The sequence below is a fragment of the Hyla sarda genome, chromosome 1 (genome assembly GCF_029499605.1).
Source record: "Hyla sarda isolate aHylSar1 chromosome 1, aHylSar1.hap1, whole genome shotgun sequence".
NCBI classification, from domain to species: Eukaryota; Metazoa; Chordata; class Amphibia; order Anura; family Hylidae; genus Hyla; species Hyla sarda.
This window is the reverse complement of record NC_079189.1, coordinates 264,364,191-264,388,490: the sequence shown is the minus strand read 5'-3', so window position 1 is coordinate 264,388,490 and position 24,300 is coordinate 264,364,191. Positions and strand designations below refer to the sequence as shown.

Here is a 24,300-nt window from a genome sequence, read left to right as displayed (position 1 = left end):
CACATGATAAGAAAGGTTGCTTGTCACTGATGGAGCTATTTAAAAGCTACACAAGTAGAGGGGGGTCTCATGTCTGACTGCTGCAAGCATAATTTGTATTGGCAGCATGAAAGGTTTTGGCCTCACTCTCCCTATAGGAGGAGTTTATAGATAAAAACCATTGGATAGGTGATAAATGTATAATAGCGGAGACCAACACTATTTGCAGAACCGGGGTGGTGTTAGACCTTATTGACACCCCTCATGACTGCAGTGAAGAGAGGTTTGAATGGAATAGTGTTTCCTGTCGCTCCACTCAACGTCTAAGTGGTGGAGTTAAAACTAAAGTTAAATATATAACGCTACTGTTTACACTGGCAGCAGCAGGAACGTGTGAAAACAAGTGGCCATACAAAGTCCTTCTCCCTTAATATTCTACTTTTTGTGTATGCTACCTGCATGACAAAATTGAAACTTAGGCTATGTTGACATCTGCATTGGAGGTTCTGTTAAGGGCGGAAACCTGCAAGACCATATTAAAGCCTATCTGGAGCAAAGAGCCCGAATGGAATCACAGTTGTAAACCTAGCCTTAGATAAGTTTTCTAGTTTAGAAATTCGGTTATAACATTAACCCCTTAGGACACAGACAATTTTATTTTTGCATTTTCGTATTTTCCTCCTCTCCTCCTACAAATCATAACTCTTATAATTTTCATCCACAGACCAATAGGAGGGCTTGAATTTTGTGCAACCAATTGTCTTTTGTAATGACATTATCATTTTACTATAAACTGTATGGCGCAACCAAAAATATCTGTATGGGGAAATTTAAAAAAAATGCAAATTTTGAAAAGGTTTCATTTTCACGCTGTACACTTTATAGTAAAAATGACATTTATTATTTATTCTGCGGGTCAATAAGGTTAACATGATACCCATGTTTACAAACTTTATTATTGTACCACTTTAAAAGAAAATGAAAACTTTTTAAAGAAAATAAGTATGTTTAAAGCAGGGCTGTGGAGTCGGAGTCGAGGAGACGGACAAAATTTTGGTTACCTGGAGTCGGCAAACAATGCAAGTTTAAATGTCCCAATTCACAAAAAGTTATAATTAAAGGAGAACTCCGGTTTGGGAAAAAAAAAATATGTATCCCCTATCCTAAGCATAGAGGATAAGTGTTCGATCGCGGGAGGGGGGATGGGTCCGACAGCTGGGGCCCCCTGCAACCTTTTGTACGGGGACCCGGCTCGCTCCTGCTCAATGCAGGAGCCAAGCGTTTTCGACCACAGCTGAAGCTGCGGCAGACACGCCCCCTCCATACACTTCTATGGCAGGGCCGGAGTGCTGCCTTCGGCAATCTCCGGCCCTGTCATAGAAGTGAATGGAGGAGGCGTGCCGGACGCAGTTTCGGCTGTGGTCGAAAACGCTCGGCTCCTGCATTGAGCAGGAGCGAGCCGGGTCCCCGTACAGGAGATCGCAGGGGGCCCCAGCTGTCGGACCCCCCGCGATCAAACACTTATCCCCTATGCTTAGGATAGGGGATACGTTTTTTTTTTTCCCCCATACCGGAGTTCTCCTTTAATGACTTCTCTACTTTAAGAATAAAGACCAATGCATGCAGTGCCTCACGTAACCACAAAATGAACACGTTAAGTGACCATGAAGCAGCATGCTTTTCATGTGCTTTACTATATGGCACACGATGCACAATTAGGAGCGGCAATACTTATACTTTCCATAGTGTTGTGTTCTGCTGTTACAGGGAACCCATGGGTAACCTAGCCTCTCACTGATATGTTTTTTGCAGGACTAGAGACACTTGTATAAGTGAAGGGAATGGAGAGTCAATAGTTCAAGACTGAAGCTGTAAACCATTGGAAAAACTGCTGCCATTCAGCTAAGGCTATAAAAACTTAACTCGATTGTTAGCTTAAAGGGGTACTCCGCACCTAGACATCTTATCCCCTATCCAAAAGGATAGGGGATAAGATGTCAGATCGCCGGGGTCCCGCTGCTGGGGACCCCCGGGATTGCCGCTGCGGCACAGCGCTATCATTACTCCACAGAGCGAGTTCGCTCTGTGCGTAATGACGGGCGATACAGGGGCTGGAGCACCGCTACGTCATGGCTCTGCCCCTCGTGATGTCACGGCCAGCCCCCTCAATACTAGTTTATGGGAGGGGGCGTGGCGGTCTTCACGCCACCTGCCATAGACTTGCATTAAGGGGGCGGGCCGTGATGTCATGAGCGGCGGAGCTATGACATTACGCTGCTTCGTCCACTGTATCGCTCTGTATCCGTCCCCCGAACTCGCTCTGTGTAGTAATTAAGGCGCGGTGACGCAGTGTTGATCCCGGGGGTCGTCAGCAGCGGGACCCCGGGGATAAGATGTCTAGGGGCGGAGTACCCCTTTAAACATGACTATGGGATTCTACTAGGGAAATCATGTTTTATAATAAATGCCCCTTCCTTGATCCTCCCACTGCCCTATATTCAACAGCAAATGAGCACACAAACTGTTCAATACAGTAGACTGTTGGCTTCCCAGCCAGTAGTCCTGTGGTAATGACAGGTATGTTACCTTTCTTTCCTTCAAGGAATGTATAAAATACATTAGCATATTAATACAGAGGAGTCGGAAGTATAGAAAACTCCGGAGTCGGAACATTTATCTACCGACTCCACAGCCTTGGTTTAAAGTCACTATTTTTCCCATTTACAGGGCTGTATAAGGGGTAATTTTTTGCATTGTGATCTGTAGTTTTTATTGGTAGCACTTTTCCGTATATGTAACTTTTTTTATAATTTTTTATTTTTTTTTAATGGGAGGTGACAAAAAAGCAGCTATTTTCGACGTATTTTTCATTCCTACATTTTCCCCATTCACCTTACAGGATCATTAACAATCTTTCGATAGATCAGACATCTACGTAGCAATACTAAATATATAAATATATTTTTTAATGCTTTTTGGGATAAAATGGGTAAAAAAGGGTCAGTTTTTAATGGGGGAGGGGCGTTTAAAAAAAAAAAAAAATTTTATTTAACCCCTTAACGACGCAGGACGTATATTTACATCCTGTGCCGGCTCCCGCCATAAGACAGGGTCACGCGGTGACCCATCGTATAGGGTTGGTCCCAGTGGCCATTAACGGCCGGGATCCGTGGCTAATACCGGACATCACCAATCACGGTGATGCCCGGTATTAACCCTTCAGACGCGGCGATCAGGACATCTGAAGTGAAACCTTCCCGGCAGCTCAGTCGGGCTGATCAGGACCACCAAGGAGAAACCGTAGCATCGCGATCAACTGTACAGACACGAGGAGGGTCCGTACCTGCCTCCTACGTGTCCGATCCCCGAATGACTGCTCCGTGCCTGAGATCCAGGCAGGAACAGTCGAGCGGCGATAACACTGATCAATCCCATACTATTGTATTGCAGTGATCAGTGTGTGCAATGTTATAGTCCCCTATGGGGGCTATAACATTGAATATAAAGTGTTAATAAATGTTATTTAAGCCCTTCCCTAATTAAAGTCTGAATCACCGCCCATTTCCCATTTAAAAAAACATGTAAATAAAAGTAAAAGTAAAATGTCCGAACTATAAAAATATATCCTTAATTAAACCGCCCGGTCAATGGCGTACACGTAAAAATATTCCAAAGTCCAAAATAGCGTATTTTTGGTCACTTTTTATACCATAAAAAAAATAAAAAGCGATCAAAAAGTACGATGAAAACAGAAATGGTACAGATAAAAACTTCAGATCATGGTGCAAAAAGTGAGCCCTCATACATACCCATCTGGGAAAAAAAAAAAAAATAAGTTCTAGGGGTCAGAAGAGGACTATTTTAAACATATTCATTTTCGTGAATGTAGTTATGATTTTTTCCCAGAAGACAAAATCAAACCTATATAAAGCAAGGTATCATTTTAATCCTATGGACCTACAGAATAAAGAAAAAGTGTCATTTTTACCAAAAAAAAATGCCCTGCGTAGGAACGGAAGCCCCCAAAAGTTACAAAATGGTGTGTTTTTTTCTTTCAATTTTGTTGTGCAATGATTTATTTTATTTTTTTTGTTTCACCATAGATTACAAATTAAAATTGGTGGCGCAAAAAATAAGTCATCATATAGATTTTTAGGTGGAAAATTGAAAGGGTTATGATTTTTAAAAGGTAAGGAGGAAAAAATGGAAGTGGGTTAAAAGGGGTTAAAACTACTTTTATGTCTTCATAGGGGACTATCTATAGCAATCCTTAGAATGCAGATACTGACAAGTGCTATGCATAGCACTGATCAGTATTATCCGTGATCTTCTCTGATCTGCTCGATGTCAGCCCAAAGGAGAAGACCCGGGGATGATGGCCGGAGCAGGAATGAAGACCTCCAGCCGCTATGTTGGATGATCGGAACCATGCGGGCGATCCGATCATGCATTCAAACAACTGCATTGCTGCAAATGCCGTGATATGTATTGATCACAACATTTGAGGGATAATGGCGGACATGAGTATGATAAATGATGTAGGCCATTACCGGTGGGTCCCTGGCTGCTGATAGCAGCCAGAACCTGCCGCGCATGATGCAAGCACCGCTCTGATGCTCGAGTCATGTACAGGATGTAAATATACGACCTGGTGCGTTAAAGGGAATGGGTCACTTTTTTTTTAAATATATTGATAACATTTTACATTTGATTCATCTTATGTTTTTACTGGGAGCTGCCATTGCCTACAGCATCTGTGATGACGTCACTTAATGACACCTTCACAGATTTTCTACGGCAGACACTGGCCATAGGCATGTGAAGACTGAGACCGTCTCATGGAAAATCATTACGGACTAAAATGCTGACATACATGCACAGAAAGTGTCCGACAGGAGAGGGAGCGGGCATCATGTTTCTAAAGTCCAAATTTGATGTAAAGCTGCTTTCAGAACTCCCCCCACTCACTCACCCCTGTTCTTCCTCCTGCGTCTCCCTCCCGGCTATTTTTACCTAGTCGGCTGGGTAATGAGAGCGGCGCACAGCGTGACGTCATCAAGCACATGCCGCTCTGATTACACTGCCAGCAGGCTGAATCAGTGAACTCCTGCGTGGGCTGCAACCGAAGCTGTAAAGTAAGAATAACCAGGATCATCACAGTGGAAGCTCCAGGAGGTGAGGAGGAGGAGGGGGTGATGGTGGAATCAGTGTTTCCAAACCAGGATTGTTGCAGAAGCTACAAAACTGCAACTATTAACATGCCTGGAATGGCATGCTGGGAGTTGTAGTTTTGCAACATCCAGAAGCACCCTGGTTTGGGAAACACTGGCATGGATGGCCTACACTGTGTGAAGCAGTGTTTCCAAACCAGCATGTGGCAATACGACTACTCCCAGCATGCTCAGACATCCTTTAGCTGTCAGGGCATGCTGGGAGTTGTAGTTCTGCATCATCTAGTACAAACCTGGTTGGGAAACACTGGTATGAAAGGGCAACACTGTGTGAAGTGGTGTTTCCCAAGCAGGATGTTCCAAAACTACAACTCCCAGCATGCCCAGACCACTTTTGCTGTCTGGGAGTTATAGTTTAGAAACAGGGTGCCTCCAGCTGTTGCTAAACTACAACTCCCATGATGGGAGTTGTAGTTTAGGAAAAGCAAGATTCCAGCTGTTGCTAAACTGGAGGCTCGTTGTTGCTAAGCTACAACTTCCATCATTCCCAGACAGCCAAAGGGTTGTAGTTTAGCAAGAGCTGGATGCTCCATGTTTGCAAACCCTGCTTTATGTACTAACCAATTTTTTTATTTTTTTACTTCTCATTTCAGATCCCTGTATGCAGAGGACTACTTCAGATTCGGAGGACTACATGGATGACCGGCTTTTTTTTGTTTACTATTAATAAAATGATTAACAAGGACTTGTGGGGGAGCATTTTTCTGGAATAAAAGTTTTTAAAACGTGCTGTGTGTTTTTTAAAATTTACTTTACAGGCTTTGCATTGGAAGCTTTACCAGACGGAATCCATTACTAAGCCAGGGCTTAGCGTTAGCCCAAAAAACTGCTAGCGCTAACCCCAATTATAACCCCGTTACCCACTGCCGCAGGGGTACTGGGAAAAGACTGTACCAACAGCCCCAGAGCATCAAAAATAATGCTCCTGGGCCTAGGTTACAGGCTGGCATTATTTAGGCTGGGGAGGGCCAGTAACAATGGTCCTCGCCCACCCTGGTAACATCAGGCTGTTGCTGCTTGGTTGGTATCGAGCCGAGTATAAAAATATGGGGAACCACACACACTTTTCTCAATATTTTATTATGCAAAAAAACTGTGGGGTTAACCATATTTTCAAAACAATACGTATTTTGTACATAAAATGCTTTATATATATTTTTTTTATTAATTCTCCGTTCAGTACTCACTGAGCAACACTGGACTGTAAGGCAACATGTGGGTTTCAACAGATGAGGCAAAAATCTAAAAAACAAAAGAAATACAAATGAAATAAGGTATTTTTCTTACCCACCAGTAACTATCCCCACTATTCTTGCCTTGTTTATTGGTGGACACATACAAGTGTTAGTATATCTCCTGCCACTAGTAAGCAGACACTGAGCTAAAATCAGCGGATCAGCGTAGCAATGAGTGCGCGCGCTGCATCCGGACAGGGTAATGGGGGCGGGCGGAGCCGTGCGAGGCCAGTGGAGCTGGCCAATGCGCGCAGGCCCAGCTATCAGCGTGCTCTCGCTTGTTTGATTGACAGGCGGGAGCGAGCACCGCAGTGACTGAATTTCGACTCATTGCCAGGCTTAAAAGTCGAAATTATGTAGTGACGTCACTGCCCAATGCATTCGGCTACTAGGAGGGCGACGTCTAGTGGCCGAATTTAAAAGTGATTTTAAACTGGCTTAAAATCCCTTTTTTTAAAGGGTACCTCTCATCAAATAAACTTTTGATATATTTTAGATTAATGAATGTTGAATAACTTTCCAATAGCATGTTAATGAAAAATATGCTTCTTTCTATTGTTTTTCCCAATTAGTCCTGTCAGCAAGAATTTGTGACTCATGCTGGAGTCCTAAACACTCAGAGCTGCCAGCCTGCTTTGTTCACAGCCAAACAGGCTGTGAACAAAGCAGGCTGGCAGCTCTGAGTGTTCTCCTTTGTGAACAAAGCAGACTGGCAGCTCGTAGTGTTAAGGACTCCAGCATGAGTCTGAAATGCTTGCTGCCAGGACTGGTAGGGAGACCCCTAGTGGTCATTTCTTCAAAGTGGAAAATTAAATAGAAAGAAGCATATTTTTTAATAACATGCAATTGTAAAGTTATCCTACATACATTAATCTATAATATATCAAAAGTTTTTTTGATGAGAGGTACCCTTTAATTAACCCCTTCATGACCCAGCCCATTTTCACCTTCAGGACCTGGGCATTTTTTGAAAATCTGACCACTGTCACTTTAAACATTAATAACTCTGGAATGCTTTTACTTATCATTCTGATTCCGAGATTGTTTTTTCGGGACATATTCTACTTTATGTTATTGGTAAAATTTCACTGATATTTGCATCCTTTCTTGGTAAAAAATCTAAAAATTTCATGAAAATTTAGCATTTTTCTAACTTTGAAAGGAAAATGGATATTCCAAATACATTACATATTGATTCACATATACAATATGTCTACTTTGTGTTTGCATAAAAAAATTGACAAGTTTTTACTTTTGGAGGACATCAGAGGGCTTCAAAGTTCCGCAGCAATTTTCCAATTTTTCTCAAGATTTTCAAAATCGTAATTTTTCAGGGACCAGTTCAGGTTGGAAGTGGATTTTAAGGGTCTTCATATTAGAAATACCCCATAAATGACCCCATTATAAAAACTGCACCCCCCAAAGTATTCAAAATAACATTCAGTAAGTGTTTTAACCCTTTAGGTGTTTCACAGGAATAGCAGCAAAGTGAAGGAGAAAATTCTAAATCTTCATTTTTTACACTCGCATTTTCTTGTAGACCCAATTTTTGAATTTTTACAAGGGGTAAAAGGAGAGAAATCACTCTAAAATTTGTAACCCAATTTCTCTCGAGTAAGGAAATACCTCATATGCGTATGTAAAGTGTTCGGCGGGCGCAGTAGAGGGCTCAGAAGGGAAAGAGCGACAATGGGATTTTGGAGAGTGAGTTTTTCTGAAAGGGTTTTTGGGGGGGCCATGTCCCATTTAGGAAGCCCCTATGGTGCCAGAACAGTGGACCCCCCCACATGTAACCCCATTTTGGAAACTATACCCCTCATGTTATTTAATAAGGGGTGCAGTGAGCATTTACACCCCACTGGTGTTTGACAGATATTTGAAACGGTGGATTGTGCAAATCAAAAATTTTATTTTTCATTTTCACAGACCACTGTTCCAAAAATCTGTCATACACCAGTGGGGTGTAAATTCTCACTGCACCCCTTATTACATTCCGTGAGGGTGTAGTTTCCAAAATGGGGTCACATATGGATATTTATTGTTTTGCGTTTTTCAGAACTGCTGTAACAATAGGCCACCCCTGTGCAAATCGCCTCAAATGTACATGGTGCACTCTCCCTTCTGGGCACCCCAAGAGCACTTTGCGCCCACATATGGGGTATCTCCGTACTCGGGAGAAATTGCATTACAAATTTAGAGGGTCTTTTTTCCCCTTTTACCTCGTGAAAATGAAAAGTATAGGGCAACACCAGCATGTCAGTGTAAAAAATTTATTTTTTTACACTAACATGCTGGTGTAGACCCCAACTTCACCTTTTCATAAGGGGTTAAAGAAGAAAAAGCCCCCCAAAATTTGTAAGGCAATTTCTCCCGAGTACGGCGATACCCCATATGTGTCCCAAAACTGTTGCCCTGAAATACGACAGGGCTCCAAAGTGAGAGAGCGCCATGCGCATTTGAGGCCTGAATTAGGGATTTGCATAGGGGTGGACATAGGGGTATTCTACGACAATGATTCCCAAACAGGGTGCCTCCAGCTGTTGCAAAACTCCAAGCATGCCTGGACAGTCAATGGCTGTCCGGCAATACTGGGAGTTATTATTTTGCAAAAGCTGGAGGCTCCGTTTTGGAAACAGTAGCGTACCAGACGTTTTTCATTTTTTGGGGGGGAGGGGGGGCTGTGTAGGGGTATGTGTATATGTAGTGTTTTTTACTTTTTATTTTAGGTTAGTGTTAGTGTAGTGTTTTTAGGGTACAGTCACATGGGCAGAGGTTCACAGCAAGTTTGCCACTGGGAGTTTGAGCTGCAGCGCAAAATTTGCACCATCTCAAACTTTCAGCACTCACTGTAAACCTCCGCCCATGTGAGTGTACCCTGTACATTCACATTGGGGGGAGGGGGCAAACATCCAGCTGTTGCAAACTCCGAGCATGCCCTTTGGCTGTCCGTGCATGCTGGGAGTTGTACTTTTACAACAGCTGGAGGCACACTGGTTTGGAAACACTAAGTTAAGTAATAAACTTTCAAGTGTTTTGCAACCAAACTTAGTGTTTCCAAACCAGTGTGCCTCCAGCTGTTGCAAAACTACAACTCCCAGCATGCATGGTCTGTCAGTGCATGCTGGGAGTTATAGTTTTGCAACAATTGCAACAGCTGGAGGCACTGAGGTAGGAAACGGACAATGTTTCCCAACTAGTGTGCCTCCAGTTGTTGCAAAACTACAACTCCCAGCATGCCCAGACATGCTGGAAGTTGTAGTTCAGCAATATCTGAAGGATCAGATGTTGCCGAACTACAACTTCCAGCATGCTTGGGCAGTCTGGGCATGCTGGGAGTTGTAGTTTTGCAACTGTATAATGGTCTCCAATCTGTGCTCTTCCAGATGTTCGAGAACTACAACTCCCAGCATGCCTGGACAGACTGAGCATGCTGGGAGTTGTAGTTTTGCAACATCTGGAAGAGCACAGATTGGAGACAATTATACAGTGGTCTCCAAACTGAGGACCTCCAGATGTTGCAAAACTACAACTCCCAGCATGCCCAGAAAACCAAAGGCTGTCTGGGCATGCTGGGAGTTGCAGTTTTGAAACTCCCAGAGACAGCAGTGAGATCGCTTTACTGCGATCTCACTGCTGCCAATGAAGATGCCGCACTGCTGCCGGAAACTCACCTCCGGGACGCAGCGCCGCCGGGACCGCCTGGAGGACGACGCTCACGCCGGGACCGCTCGGGACACCACTCGGACGGGTAAGTGACGCCGGGGGACGAGTTCGGGACTCACACACCGCGCTGCTAAGTATTTTCATAGCGAAACGCTGCTATCAGCTAGTCAGATTTGACCAGCTGATAGCAGCGATCGCTGGGGAGGGGGGGGGGATGAAACCCCCCGTGGTCGCATGGTAAGATGGCTGGCTATCGGTGATAGCCACCATCTTACCGGGCGCTGCGGGGTGCCGCGAGTAGCGGCAAAAATGTTCATGACGTACCTGTATGTCATGGGTCGGGAACACCTTGCCACCCATGACGTACAGGTATGTCATAGGTCGGGAAGGGGTTAAAGTATATTAGAGATATGTTGTAGTACTTAAGTACTACACCATATCAATTTTTTGATATGACCGTGCCCATTTAATTAAACCGCCCGGTCAATGGCGTACACTTAATAAAAATTCCAAAAAAATTCCAAAGTCCAAAATAGCGTATTTTTTGTCACTTTTTATACCATAAAAAAGAAATAAAAAGCGATCAAAAAGTAAGAGGAAAACAAAAATGGTAGCGATAAAAACTTAAGATCACGGCGCAAAAAGTGAGCCCTCATACATACCCATCGGGAAAAAAAAAAAAATAAGGAGATTTTTGTTTACTTACCGTAAAATCTCTCTCGAAGGATCCATCGGGGGACACAGACCGTCAGTGTATGCTGCTGTCTCTAGGAGGTGTGACACTATGGTAATAAAAAAAGTTGGCTCCTCCCAGCAGGATATTATACCCGCCTTCAGGCTCTGAGCTAATCAGTTTAAGTTCGAGTTTATCCTTCGAGTAAGAGATTTTACGGTAAGTAAACAAAAATCTCCTTTTCTGTATCGGCTCCATTGGGGGGGGGGGGGGGGGGGGATACAGACCATGGGACGTACCAAAGCCGTCCCTTGGGTGAGCAGATAAGCAGTCAGGCAGACGGCCGATCCACTGCCGCCTGCAACACTTTACACCACAGGGTAGCATCAGCCGATGCGAAAGTATGAACTCTGCATAACCTCCAGAAAGTGTGCAAAGACGACCAGGTAGCTGCCTTGCAAATCTGCGAGGCCGAGGGTCTAATCTGGAGAGCCCAGGATGCCCCAACAGAACGGGTAGAATGAGCCACAACCCTGAAAGGAGGAATCTTCCCCTTACAGCGATAGGCTTCCGAAATGGCGGACCAAATCCACCGAGAAATGGTGGCCTTGGAAGCAGGTTGTCCCTTGCGACGACCTTCAGTTAGGACGAAAAAGGAATCACACTGACAAAACGAAGAAGTGATGGAGAGATAAGACCGAACAGCCCGAACTACATCCAGCTTGTGTAGTAAGCGCTCCTTAGGATGAGAAGGAGCAGGACAAAAAGACGGGAGGACAATGTCCTCATTGAGATGAAAGGTTGAGACCACCTTAGGCAAAAAGGAAGGATCTGGCCGGAAAACAACCTTGTCTTGGTGGATCACCAGAAACGGAGAACGGCAGGAAAGAGCTGCCAGTTCAGACACCCTCCGGATGGAGGTGATAGCAACAAGAAACGCCACTTTCCAAGAAAGGAGGCGGAGAGACACCTCTCTAAGGGGCTCAAAGGGTGCACCATGGAGGGCACTCAGAACCAAATTCAAGTCCAAAGGGGGAGAGGGTGACCTATAAGGAGGAACAGCGTGCGCCACTCCATGGAGAGACAACCCCAGTTCCAACCCCGACTGCAAAAAGGAGAGAAGACGGGGAACCGAGAAGGTTACCGGGGAGAAGTCCTGAGCTTCACACCAACGAAAATAAGACCGTCAAGTACGGTGGTAAATTCTTGCGGAGAAGGGCTGACGAGTCTTGAGCATGGTGTGAATGACTTAAGAGAATCCGCGGGCCCTCAAAACCGCGGTCTCAACCGCCACGCCGTCAAATGCAGCGACTGTAAATTGGGAGGACCCTGAGAGAGCAGGTCCGGGCGGAGCGGAAGGCGCAGTGGAGCGTCGTCCAGGAGCCAGACTATGTCGGCGTACCACGACCTTCAGGGCCAATCTGGAGCTACCAGAATGGCGGGGACGTCCTCTGCCTTGAGCTTCCTCAGCACCCTGGGAAGGAGTGGAAGAGGAGGGAACAGATAAGGTAGGGCAAACCATGCCCAAAGAATCACTAGGGCGTCCACGGCCAGAGCCTGAGGGTCCCTGGACACAAAAGGGAGGATCTTCCAATTGTGCCGGGACGCAAAGAGGTCAACGTCCAGAATGCCCCAGAGGTCGCAGAGCTGCATGAAGACCTCCTGATGTAGAGACCACTCGCCGGGGTCGGGTGAGCACCGACTGAGGAAGTCAGCTTCCCAGTTGAGCACTCCCGGAATGTGAATCGCCGAAAAGGCCGGAACCTTGCTCTCCGCCCAGGTGAGAATGTTTGTCACCTCGGCCATGACTGCCAAGCTGCGAGTGCCGCCCTGTCGATTTATGTACGCCACGGCCATGGCGTTGTCCGACTGAACACGGACAGGACGGGACTGAAGACGGGACTCCCAATGAAGAAGACAAAGAAGAATCGCCCGAAATTCCAATATGTTTATCGGAAGAAGGGTCTCCTGGGGAGACCAGAGTCCCTGAACCGTCCAATCCCTGAACACGCCGCCCCAGCCCGACAGGCTGGCAACCGTTGCAACAACCTGCCAGTGAAGGGGAAGAAACGACCGCCCTTGGAGAAGAAGGCGGCGGAGTGGAGCCACCAGAGCAGAGACTGACGGACCCTGTGAGGGAAAACAATCAGACGATCGAGGGACAGAGGAGACCTGTTCCATCGAGAGAGAATCGCCAGTTGAAGAGGACGGTAATGGAACTGGGCAAAGGGTATGGCCTCCATAGTTGCCACCATCCGACCCAGGACTTTCATACAGTGCGGATGGAGACTGATACCTGGGTCCGAAGGGAGCGGACCCCCGACCGGAGCGCCAGACGTTTTCCGGCGGAAGACAAATTCGGCAGAGGCCGTGTCGAATCGAAGTCCCAGGAAGGTTAGAGACTGGGTAGGACGGAGGACAGACTTGTCCCGGTTGACCATCCACCCGTAGCAAATCAGAGTGTGGAGAGTGATGTCCAGATTCTCCAGAGTCTGGGCTCTGGTTGGAGCCTTGATGAGAAGGTCATCCAGGTAGGGTATCACCGAGACTCCCCTCCACCGTAACAGGCCCATCACTGGCGCAAGGAGCTTTGTAAAAACCAGAGGAGCCGAGGCTAGACCGAAGGGGAGGGATACGAATTGAAAGTGCCCCTCCGGAACCGCAAAGCGGAGGTACCGATGATGGCCCGGAAATATTGGCACATGGAGGTAGGCATCCTCGATGTCCACCGATGAAAGGAACTCCTTGTTCCAGGGTCGCCACCACCGAACGGAAAGATTCCATTCGGAAGTGGCGGATGAGAAGGGGAGGGTTGAGACGCTTGAGGTCTAGGATTGGTGGCACAGAACCGTCCTTCTTGGGGACCACAAAAAGATTTGAATAGATGGCCCAAAACAGTTCCCCTGGAGGAATGGGGACGATAACCCCCTGGAGAAGCAGAGACTGGAGAGCCGCTCGAAATTGCTTCGCCAGGAGGAGGAGACCGGGGGGCCCGGGATCGAAAAAAGCAATCCCTCGGAAGGGAGGCGACTTCGATCCGGTAACCGTTGTACAACACGTCCCTGACCCAAGAGTCCTGAATGTGTGAAGTCCAGAGGTCTCGAAAAAAGCAAGAGACGACCTCCCACCCAAGAAGAAACCGCGGGTGGGGGTCTCACTTCATGCAGAAGTGGGTTTGCGGTTGCCCGATTTGGGCGCAAAACGGCCGGACCGGTTGGAGTCCGACTTCCAAGACGGCGTGCCCGGAACGAGGGAACCTTCTTGTCCCGCGAGGGCGCCTGCCCGGACCCTTTGCTGGAGCCAGAGGTCCGAAAGGAAAAAGGACTTCCTTTGGGAAGAAGGGCGAGCCTTATTTTGAGGTAACAAGGAACTCTTACCTCCTGTTGCCTCAGAGATAACCTCATTAAGGCGTTTGCCAAAAAGACGGCCACCCGTAAAGGGAAGCTCAGTGAGAGACCTTTTGGAAGCGGCATCCGCAATCCAAGCTTTAAGCCACACAGAGCGGTGGAGAGCCGCTAGGTGACCCACAGCAAAGGTAGAACAACGGGCTGACTGCATGGAAGCTGCACACAGAAAGTCCCCAGCTTTAGAGCATTGGAGAGCCAGAGCAGATAGATCCTCTGGGGGGGGAATCCCGCTAAGATATCCTGATGGAGCTTTTGGCACCACTCCAATAGGGCCTTGGACACCCATGTCGAGGCGAAGATGGGAAGAAGAGAAGAGCCAGCTGCTTCAGAAGCAAACTTCGCTAAGGATTCTACCTTAATGTCCGTGGGATCCTTGAAGGCAGCGGCATCTGCCAGAGGCAGTGCAGTCGCCTTAGAGATCCGGGAGATTGGTGGATCCACTGAGGGAGGGAAAACCACCTTAGCGACAAAGTCCTTGTCAAATGGATAACGTTCTTGAATAGTCTTGATTCCCGGGAACCTCTTGTCTGGATGTTTCCATGCAGATTCCAGAATGTCGTCAAAGTCAGCGTGAGAGCTGAACCTTTGAGGTGCTGGCTTAGAACGATGAAAGGATACTCCTGGAGTGACATCCGAAGATCCTGCGTCCTCTAAGTGAAAGGTGTCTCTTATGGCTGTCACCAATGAGTTCACTGTTGCAGTCGAGTCGGAGCAGTCCTCTGAGTCAGATGCCGGCTCAGAAGCCTTGTCCACCAGTTCACCAGGGGAATGTGAATGAGTAGAGGCAGTTCTGGAGGGGGGGGGGGGGGGGGGGGGGAACCTGACAGGGTACGCGTCTCTGGCGTGGCAGAGCGGCGACTCCAAGAACATCCTCTGGAGGAGCGACGTTTGTGCCCAGATGACAGGGGGGAGGGACCCACGAGGGGAACGCCCATGTCTATCTGAAGACTCAATGGAAGAGTCAGATGAGGCACCCCTAGTACGCTTGTGAAACATGACGTATGTGGAAATGAGGAGCGGGCCCTCTCAGAGGTCCTGCGCAGGGAAGACCCCTTCAAGGCGGACACCACTTCCCGGGAGGCCTCAGCCACTGAACAGGAGACTTGGGTCAAGTCAGCCATATACTGGGTCAGGGAAGAAACCCAGGCTGGTGGAGCGGCTGAACCCACCGGGACCGAAAGGGCATCAGGGGGTACCAGAGGGTCTGGGGGAGCAGTGGAGCAGGCAGGGCAAGTGGGCTCGGTAGAGCCAGGCATTTTGGTACTACAGTGTTTTACAGACAAAATAAGTCTGTGTCCCCTTGCAGCTGCAGTGAGGAGAACGGCTCCATGCAGCTAGAGTGAGAAAAAGATGGCCAATAGTAGAGGGGGGCGTGTCTGAAGCAGAGGCCCTAACTAATTGGCCCCCCTTCTGACTGAAATTCGCGCCCACGGCGCTGATATGAGGCTAATGCGCGCCTCAGAAGAGCTCCGACAGCCCTGCGGGCGGAGCTAAAAACAGGCCGAGAAGGAGCTGTAATGGCGCCCGCTCATTGTCCTGAGCGCACATGTCATTCGCATATGCGCTCGGGGGAACAGAGCGGGCGGTTAATTCGCTGGCAGAGACTGCCGGAGAAAACGAAAGCAAGCCGGCGCTGAGAGCGCCCGGCTCGTACCAGCGCCACGGCTGTCAGCCGCATATAAGGCGCTGCCGGCGAAAACGAAAGTAAGCCGGCCCGTACTAGCGCCGCGGCTGTAAGCCGCATATAATCCGCTGTTCATCGTAACACACACAGTGCCAAACATAAGATACATGCCCCCTCAGAGTGCCACTGCTCCCCCAGAATAAAGTCCACAATAAAAGTCCATCCCCAGTAAGCCAGCCCAACCTGAAAAGGTGGGCCAAAAACAGGGGGTCTCCCGCAGTTGCAAGTCCACACCTGAGGAGAAAGAAGTAAACTACTTACCTCAGTCAGAAGAACTTACCCAATGAAGTCTTCAGTGAAGTCTTCAGTCAGCTTTAGTTACCTACATCACGCCTGGCTGCTATGCGCGAGCGAGGCAAGCAGGGAAATAGGGGGACCAGGACCCATGAGGTACCAACCCAGGCGCCGACCGTTGACGAGGGGGGTGAACAGCGCATATACGCAATGTCTGTGCCCCCTTACTCGCAATGGGGAAACAGGGAACCGGAGTCCCTGAGTCCCCACCTGAAAACAGAAAAGAAAAGGAATAAAAAAACTAAAAAAATCTGAAGATCTGGTCTGGATAATTCCAGACCATGTCCACCTCCATCAGACACTAAGCTTAAACTGATTAGCTCAGAGCCTGAAGGCGGGTATATCCTGCTGGGAGGAGCAGACTTTTTTGTCACACCTCCTAGAGACAGCAGCATACACGGTCTGTGTCCCCCAATGGAGCCGATTCTACTTACTGAAAATAAACCAGAAAGATCTAACAGTTATGAAAGACAACAACTATATCACTCTAGAACCAGGTTAAGGGCTCAATTTATTGTGGGGTGCTGTTAATGGGGGTTGCTGGATGTGCACCCCCTTGGAAAAATGTCTGCATGTTAGAGAGGAAACTTTGGTAAAAAAAAGCAAAGTTGGTAAAAATCAGATGTGTACCACACACATAGGGGGGGGATTCATCAACCTATATAGAGTAATTTTAAGTGTATTTTCTTGCGCAATGATATTTTTGTGCGTCTTTTTTGGTGGAACTTTTTCTAAAGATGTCACCCTTCGGGTGTACCATAGAGCTATTTTTCCTGTAGACATCGATTTACTAGCTGCGTGTTTTTTTTTGGACGCACAAAAAGAACGCAAGTCTCATTTTTTTGCGCAAATATACACCACCTCAGAGGACACGTACCAAAGTGTGTATTTTCACACAGTAAGGACTGCAACTCCCATCATGGACAGACTCTGCCCATGATGGGAGTTGTAGTCCAGGGGCTGAGGTGCAGATCGCAGCAGGTCATTATCCGGAGACCCGCTGCGATCCGCATTTATTAACTGTAAAAGTCGGCAGTACATGCGGCTTCACTGCGCTGTCACTGGCTCTTGTATACACTGTCATAATTCATAATCCCCGCCGATGGAACACGGGAGCTCTGATTGGTCAATAGCTATTCTCCAATCAGAGCTCCCCTCTCCCGGCGGGGATTATGACAATGTATATATGAGTCGGTGGCAGCACGATGTAGCCGCATGTACCACCGCCTTTTTAATTTAAATGCGGATCGCAGCAGATCATTCTGGAGATCTGCTGCGATCCACATTTCATCTGTAGCGTACCAAGGGGGGGGTTGGATGTGGGGGGCGGACAAGAGGGAGGACACCCTGCCGTGCGTCCGACAGTCGGTGTCACTCACTGTTTCTGTGAGCTCGGTCTGCAGATGGAGCTCACAGAAACAATGTGCAACAATAATTGTATATACACCAAATCGTGTCCCCACTGACCTGCTGGACTCCTAAGGGGTTAACTTGCTCCCGGAGAAGATCTGTCACTGATATGTGAAGTGACGCCGAGGGGGGCGTGGGTGGAATGTGTCGGATGGAGGAGCTGCGCTAATGTCTATTACGTCAGCTGTCAGGACTGGTCCCAGGCATACCAGTTCAGTGAAGCATGAGAAACGAGCGAACAGGACGGTCAGGAACAGCAGGGGTGAGTGGTGCACCCTGCCGGGAGAGCTAGGGTGGGGGGGGTGGAGGTGAGTTGTTGTTTGAAGACTGACATGAGGCAGACATGTGGATCAGTGGAGGAGGCGGCGGCATCTGCATCAGAGGCAGCAGTGAAACTCTTCACTGCTGCTTCTGGTAGTTTCAAAACTACAACTCCCAGCATGCCCAGACAGCCCTCCAGATGTTGCAAAACTACAACTCCAAGCATGCCCAGACAGTCAAAATGAAAGACAGGTGGCCAAAGAAAGCAAAACTAATCCTAAATATTTTTTTAGAGATAAAAATACAAAAAAAAAAACAAGGACAGAGCATGTAGGACCCCTTAATAATGATAATGGGGAGGTTGTCACGGGCGATCAAGAGAAGGCGGAGCTACTGAATGGGTTCTTTAGTTCCGTATATACTCTGGAAGAAGGAGCTGACATTGGCCAGGTAAGTGCTGGTAACACATCATATAATGTATTGAACTGGCTTAATGTAGAGATGGTACAAGGTAAGTTAAGTAAAGTAAATGTAAGCAAATCTCCAGGGCCGGATGGACTACACCCAAGAGTTCTTAGAGAGGTAAGTTCAGTAATATCTGTACCCTTGTTCATGATATTTAGAGATTCTCTGGTGTCTGGTATTGTGCCAAGGGACTGGCGCAAGGCGAATGTGGTACCAATCTTCAAGAAGGGCTCTAGGTCTTCGCCAGGCAATTATAGACCGGTAAGTCTAACGTGCATTGTGGGTAAATTGTTTGAAGGACTTCTAAGGGATTACATACAGGAATACATAGGGGATAATAGTATTATAAGTGATAGCCAGCATGGGTTTACTAAGGATAGAAGTTGTCAAACCAATCTAATTTGCTTTTATGAAGAGGTGAGTAGAAGCCTTGACAGAGGAATGGCTGTGGATATAGTGTTTCTGGATTTTGCCAAAGCGTTTGATACTGTCCCTCACAGACGTCTGACAGGTAAGTTAAGGTCCTTGGGCTTGGAAATTTTAGTTTGTAACTGGATTGAACACTGGCTCATGTATCGTACCCAGAGAGTGGTGGTCAATGATTCGTACTCGGATTGGTCCCCGGTTATTAGTGGTGTACCCCAAGGTTAAGTACTGGGCCCGCTGCTGTTTAATTTATTTATCAATGATATAGAGGATGGTATTAACAGCTCTGTTTCTATCTTTGCAGATGACACCAAGCTTTGTAGCACGGTACAGTCTATAGAGGATGTGCATAAGTTACAAGATGACTTGGATAGACTAAGTGTCTGGGCATCCACTTGGCAAATGAGGTTCAATGTGGATAAATGTAAAGTTATGCATCTGGGTACTAATAACCTGCATGCATCGTATGTCTTAGGGGGGATTAAACTGGCAGAGTCACTGGTAGAGAAGGATCTGGGTGTACTTGTAGATCACAGACTACAGAATAGCATGCAATGTCAGGCTGCTGCTTCCAAGGCCGGCAGGATATTGTCATGTATCAAAAGAGGCATGGACTCAAGGGACAGGGACATAATACTCCCCCTTTATAAAGCATTGGTACGGCCTCACCTGGAATATGCTGTTCAGTTTTGGGCACCTGTCCATAAAAGGGACACTGCGGAGTTGGAAAGGGTGCAGAGACGCGCGACTAAACTAATATGGGGCATGGAACATCTTAGCTATGAGGAGCGATTAAAGGAGTTACAATTGTTTAGTCTTGAGAAGAGACGTTTAAGGGGGGATATGATAAACGTATATAAGTATATAAATGGCCCATACAAAAAATATGGAGAAAAACTGTTCCAGGTTAAACCCCCCCAAAGGACGAGGGGGCACTCCCTCCGTCTGGAGAAGAAAAGGTTTAGTCTAAAGGGGCGACACGCCTTCTTTACCGTGAGGACTGTGAATTTATGGAACGGTCTACCTCAGGAACTGGTCACAGCAGGAACAATTAACAGCTTTAAAACAGGGTTAGATACATTCCTGGAACAAAATAACATTACTGCTTAAGCGGAATTATAAAACTACATCCCTTTCCCTTATCCCCTTACACCCTTCCCTTCAATTCCCTGGTTGGACTTGATGGACGTATGTCTTTTTTCAACCATACTAACTATGTAACATTTGGCCCTTCAGATGTTGCCGAACTACAATTCCCAGCATGCCTTGGCAGTCTAGGCATGCTGAGAGTTGTAGTTTTGCAACATCTGGAGGGCTACAGTTTGGACACACTACACAGTGGTCTCCAAACTGTTCTCCTCCAGTTGTAGCAAAACTACAACTCTCAGCATGCCCTTCGGCTGCCTGGGCATGCTGGGAGTTGTAGTTTTGCAACAACTGGACGCACACTAGTTGGGAAACATTGTCTGTTTCCTAACTCAGTGTTTGCCTACCTGTGTGCCTCCAGCTGTTGCAAAACTATAGCTCCCAGCATGCAATGACAAACCGTACATGCTGGGAGTTGTAGTTTTGCAACAGCTGGAGGCGCACGGGTTGGTAAACACTGAGTTAAGTAACAAACTCTCAGTGTTTTGCAACCAGTGTGCCTCCAGCTGTTGCTTAACTACAGCCCCCCATGATGGGAGTTTTAGTTTAGCAACAACTGGAGGCTCCCTGTTTAGGAACACACTGCATTATGTGCGCTCTTCCCAGGGGAGAGCACAAAAAATGTACTAACCCATATTTCTTGTTTTTCTTTTCTTCTCATTTCAGATACGTGAATGCAGAGGACTACGTCAGATTCGGTGGACTACGACGATGAACAGTTTTTTTTAAATTTCAATAAAATGGTTAACGAGGGCTGAGGGGGAGTGAATTTTTTTTAAATAAAATTTTTTTTTCATTGTGTTGTGTTTTTTATAATTTAATTTTCAGGGTTAGTAGTGGAAGCCGGTCTTCTAGACAGAATCCATTACTAGGCCAGGGCTTAGTGTTCGCCCCAAAAACAGCTAGCACTAACCCCCAATTATTACCCCGGTACCCACCGCCACAGGTGTGCCGGGAAGAGCCGGTACCAACAGGCCCGGAGCGTCAAAAATGGCGCTCCTGGGCCTAGGCGGTAACAGGCTGGCGTTATTTAGGCTGGGGAGGGCCAGTAACAATGGTCCTCGCCCACCCTGGTAAAGTCAGGCTGTTGCTGCTTGGTTGGTATCTGGCTGATAGGGAACCCAAAAAAACGCATATGTTCAGTATCAGCCAGATACCAACCAAGCAGCAACAGCCTGACTTTACCAGGGTGGGCGAGGACCATTGTTACTGGCCCTCCCCAGCCTAAATAACGACAGCCTGTTACTGCCTAGGCCCAGGAGAGCCATTTTTGACGCTCCAGGCCTGTTGGTACTGGCTCTTCCCGGCACCCCTGTGGCGGTGGGTACCGGGGTAATAATTGGAGGTTAGCACCAGCTGTTTTGGTGTTAATGCTAAGCCCCGGCTTAGTGATGGATTCTGTCTACAAGACACCTTCCACTGCTAAGCCTGAAAATTCAATTATAAAAAATACAACACAATGAAAAAAAAATTTTATTTAAAAAAAAAAAAAAACTCCCCCACAGCCCTCATTAACCCTTTTATTGACATTTGAAAAAAAAAAAAAACGCTGTTCATCATCGCAATCCACAAAATCTGACAGTCCTCCGCATAAACGTATCTAAATTAAAAAGAAAAAAAAAAAAAAACATTAAGTACATTTTTTGGTTTCCACACACCAGCAAAAATGCAAGAAAAAAAACACCACAAGAAAAACTGACAAAACGCAGGAAAAAGCTGGGACAGTTTTTCTTGCGTTCTTTTATGATGCATAAAAAAACCTCAATGGAATCCTGGCCTCAAAGCAATAGAACAAAATCCCTACGTCCACTTTTCCTGTGAGGTAGAGAAGGAGTGTACGGTAGAGCGAGGGGGGGTTCTATATTTGCACAAGATTTATCAAAGGAGTGTACAGCCTCAGTAAATTCTGAGCAAGAGTGTACAATAGACAAGAAGTGTAAATGGATAGAACTTATTGATGAATTCCCCCCAATCAGTATATACAGAGAAGTACAAATGTAAAAGTACTGGTTGTTTTCCATTAGTCTGACCATTTCCTGGTCTCCTCTCTTTACTGCCACACCACAGACGTAAGACTTACTTAAAAAAAAAAGTGATAAATCTATTATTTTATAATATTTTCTCAGCAGATCCCATATTTAGAAATGTCATATATAAAGAAAAAAAACTTACCGAATGGTGCATCCTAGAAGAGCTGGATTCTACCCAAGACACATCACTACTGTCCATAGACTTATAGGTTGGTTTTGATCCCCCAAATAAATATTCAGTAGCACTCATGGGTTTCTTGGAAAAATCAGGACTGACCGGCCTTTTGGCTCTTCGTGAGCCTGGTGAGTCAACCAAAGAATAAACTGTTTTTGATAACTGGAATTGGGCTTTACCCAATGAAAGGTCTGGTTGGATTTTACTGCGAGTTGGATTTCTGTAAAGACTTTCAAAATCTCTACTTGGACTGTGAGATACAGGAAATGAAGAAAATGAATTTCTCCTGGTAATTGTGCCTGCAGCTCTATTCTGCAGCTGCTTTGTGTATTCTTTGTAGCTTCCATGGTTTCTCTCTATGTCCATCTGGCTTTTAGTCGTTATGGCCTTGCTTGGGCTCTTTGTTCTTTCACTCATATAGCAGTTAGGTCTGGTAATCACTTTTTTAGGGCAGAGTGACATAAAATCTGAGAGAGAGTTTCTCCTGTGAATGTTTTGTTGAAGGTGCTTCGAGTCTTTGCAGTAACAAAATGGGTCTGTTTCAGGAGGAATAATGCTATATTTCTTGTTCAGCACTTGGGCTAGAAAGGGACTGGGTAGGGATATTGACACATTATCTAGGCTGCCTTCAAAGGCCTTACTAGCATTGTTCTGGGGGTTAATTGTGACTGAGATTGTGCTGACAGGGCTGCTGAATTTCTGTCCCTGTAAAAATCGTGGACTTTTACCTTTCATAGGCTCTCTTAAGTCTAGTTTACTCAATTTTTTTTCCTGCAGCATTCTGGAATTGTAAGACTTAGATGGTGACACAATTTCCTCAAAATCGGGTGCGGAGCTTATTGTGTATGTCCTATTAACAGACTGGGACATGTGTCTGTTCACTTTTATTCTCATTACCTTCTTTTTAGGCCAAAAGTGGCGTTTGTAATATCGAACAATATTATCAGCTGCCTGTTTTTTTTTACCGAAATCCCATAGCCTGCTGAGGTTTTCAATCATCTGTGGGTACATGTCCTCTAGAGTTTTATTTCCGGGATCCAAGAAACTTGCCTCCTCATTGTCCAAAGGTCCACTATCTTCTGTTTTACAGACACTTTCATTATATCTTCCAGGATATTTTAAACAACATTCTTGGTCGTCCATTTCTTCAGAAACTGTGGCTTCTGGGGACAATGCAACATGAAGAGTCTTGCAAAGAACACTCGAGTCACTATTTTGTCTTGAAGCACAGCTTTTACGATCTGAGAAAAATGGTTACAAATCAGTGCAATAAAGGATATTTAACCCCTTAAGGACCGAGCCCTTTTTCACCTTAAAGGGGTATTCCAGGCCCAAACTTTTATTTTTATATATATCAACTGGCTCCGGAAAGTTAAACATATTTGTAAATTACTTCTATTAAAAAATCTTAATCCTTCCAATAGTTATTAGCTTCTGAAGTGGAGTTGCTGTTTTCTGTCTAAATGCTTTCTGATGACTCACGTCCCGGGAGCTGTCCAGCTCCTATGGGGATATTCTCCCATCATGCACAGCTCCCAGGAAGTGACATCATCATTGAGAAGTTAGACGGAAAACTTTAGAAGCTAATAACTATTGGAAGGATTAAGATTTTTTTAATAGAAGTAATTTACAAATCTGTTTAACTTTCAGGAGCCAGTTGATATATAAAAAAAAAAGTTTGGGCCTGGAATACCCCTTTAAGGACTCAGCTCTTTTTTGCAATTCTGACCACTATCACTTTATGCATTAATAACTCTGGAATACTTTTACCGATTATTCTGATTCAGAGATTGTTTTTTTTATGACATAATCTACTTTAAACAGTGGTAAATTTTCATTGTTACTTGCATCATTTCTTGGTTAAGAATCCCAAAATTTCATGAAAATTTAGAAAATTTAGCATTTTTCTAACTTTGAAACTCTCTACTTGTAAGGAAAATGGACATTCCAAATAAATTATATATTGATTCACATATACAATATGTCTACTTTATATTTGCATCATAAAGTTGATATGTTTTTACTTTTGGAAGACAACTGAGGGCTTCAAAGTTCAGCAGCAATTTTCCCCAAAATTTCAAAATCTAAATTTTGCAGGAACCAGTTCAGTTTTGAAGTGAATTTGAGGATTAGATATATCCCAAAAATGACCCTATTATAAAAACTGCAACCACAAACTGCAACTGCAAATGAGAATCCAAAATCTTCATTTTTTTACTCG

The 24,300-nt window shown here is 45.9% G+C and overlaps 1 protein-coding gene across 5 annotated transcripts in view; it reads right to left on the bottom strand.

The window, feature by feature from the left end:
• The window catches only part of LOC130368159 (uncharacterized), a 143,717-nt gene that overhangs the window by 11,225 nt on the left and 108,192 nt on the right, over positions 1 to 24,300 (bottom strand). For all 5 annotated transcript variants that reach the window (XM_056571536.1, XM_056571538.1, XM_056571532.1 and 2 more), the window contains exons 7-8: positions 22,047 to 23,320; positions 6,398 to 6,452 (exon numbers count right to left, since the gene is read on the bottom strand). In XM_056571536.1, the coding sequence (XP_056427511.1) occupies positions 6,398 to 6,452; positions 22,047 to 23,320 (1,329 nt within the window). The remainder of the gene's footprint in view (positions 1 to 6,397; positions 6,453 to 22,046; positions 23,321 to 24,300) is intronic.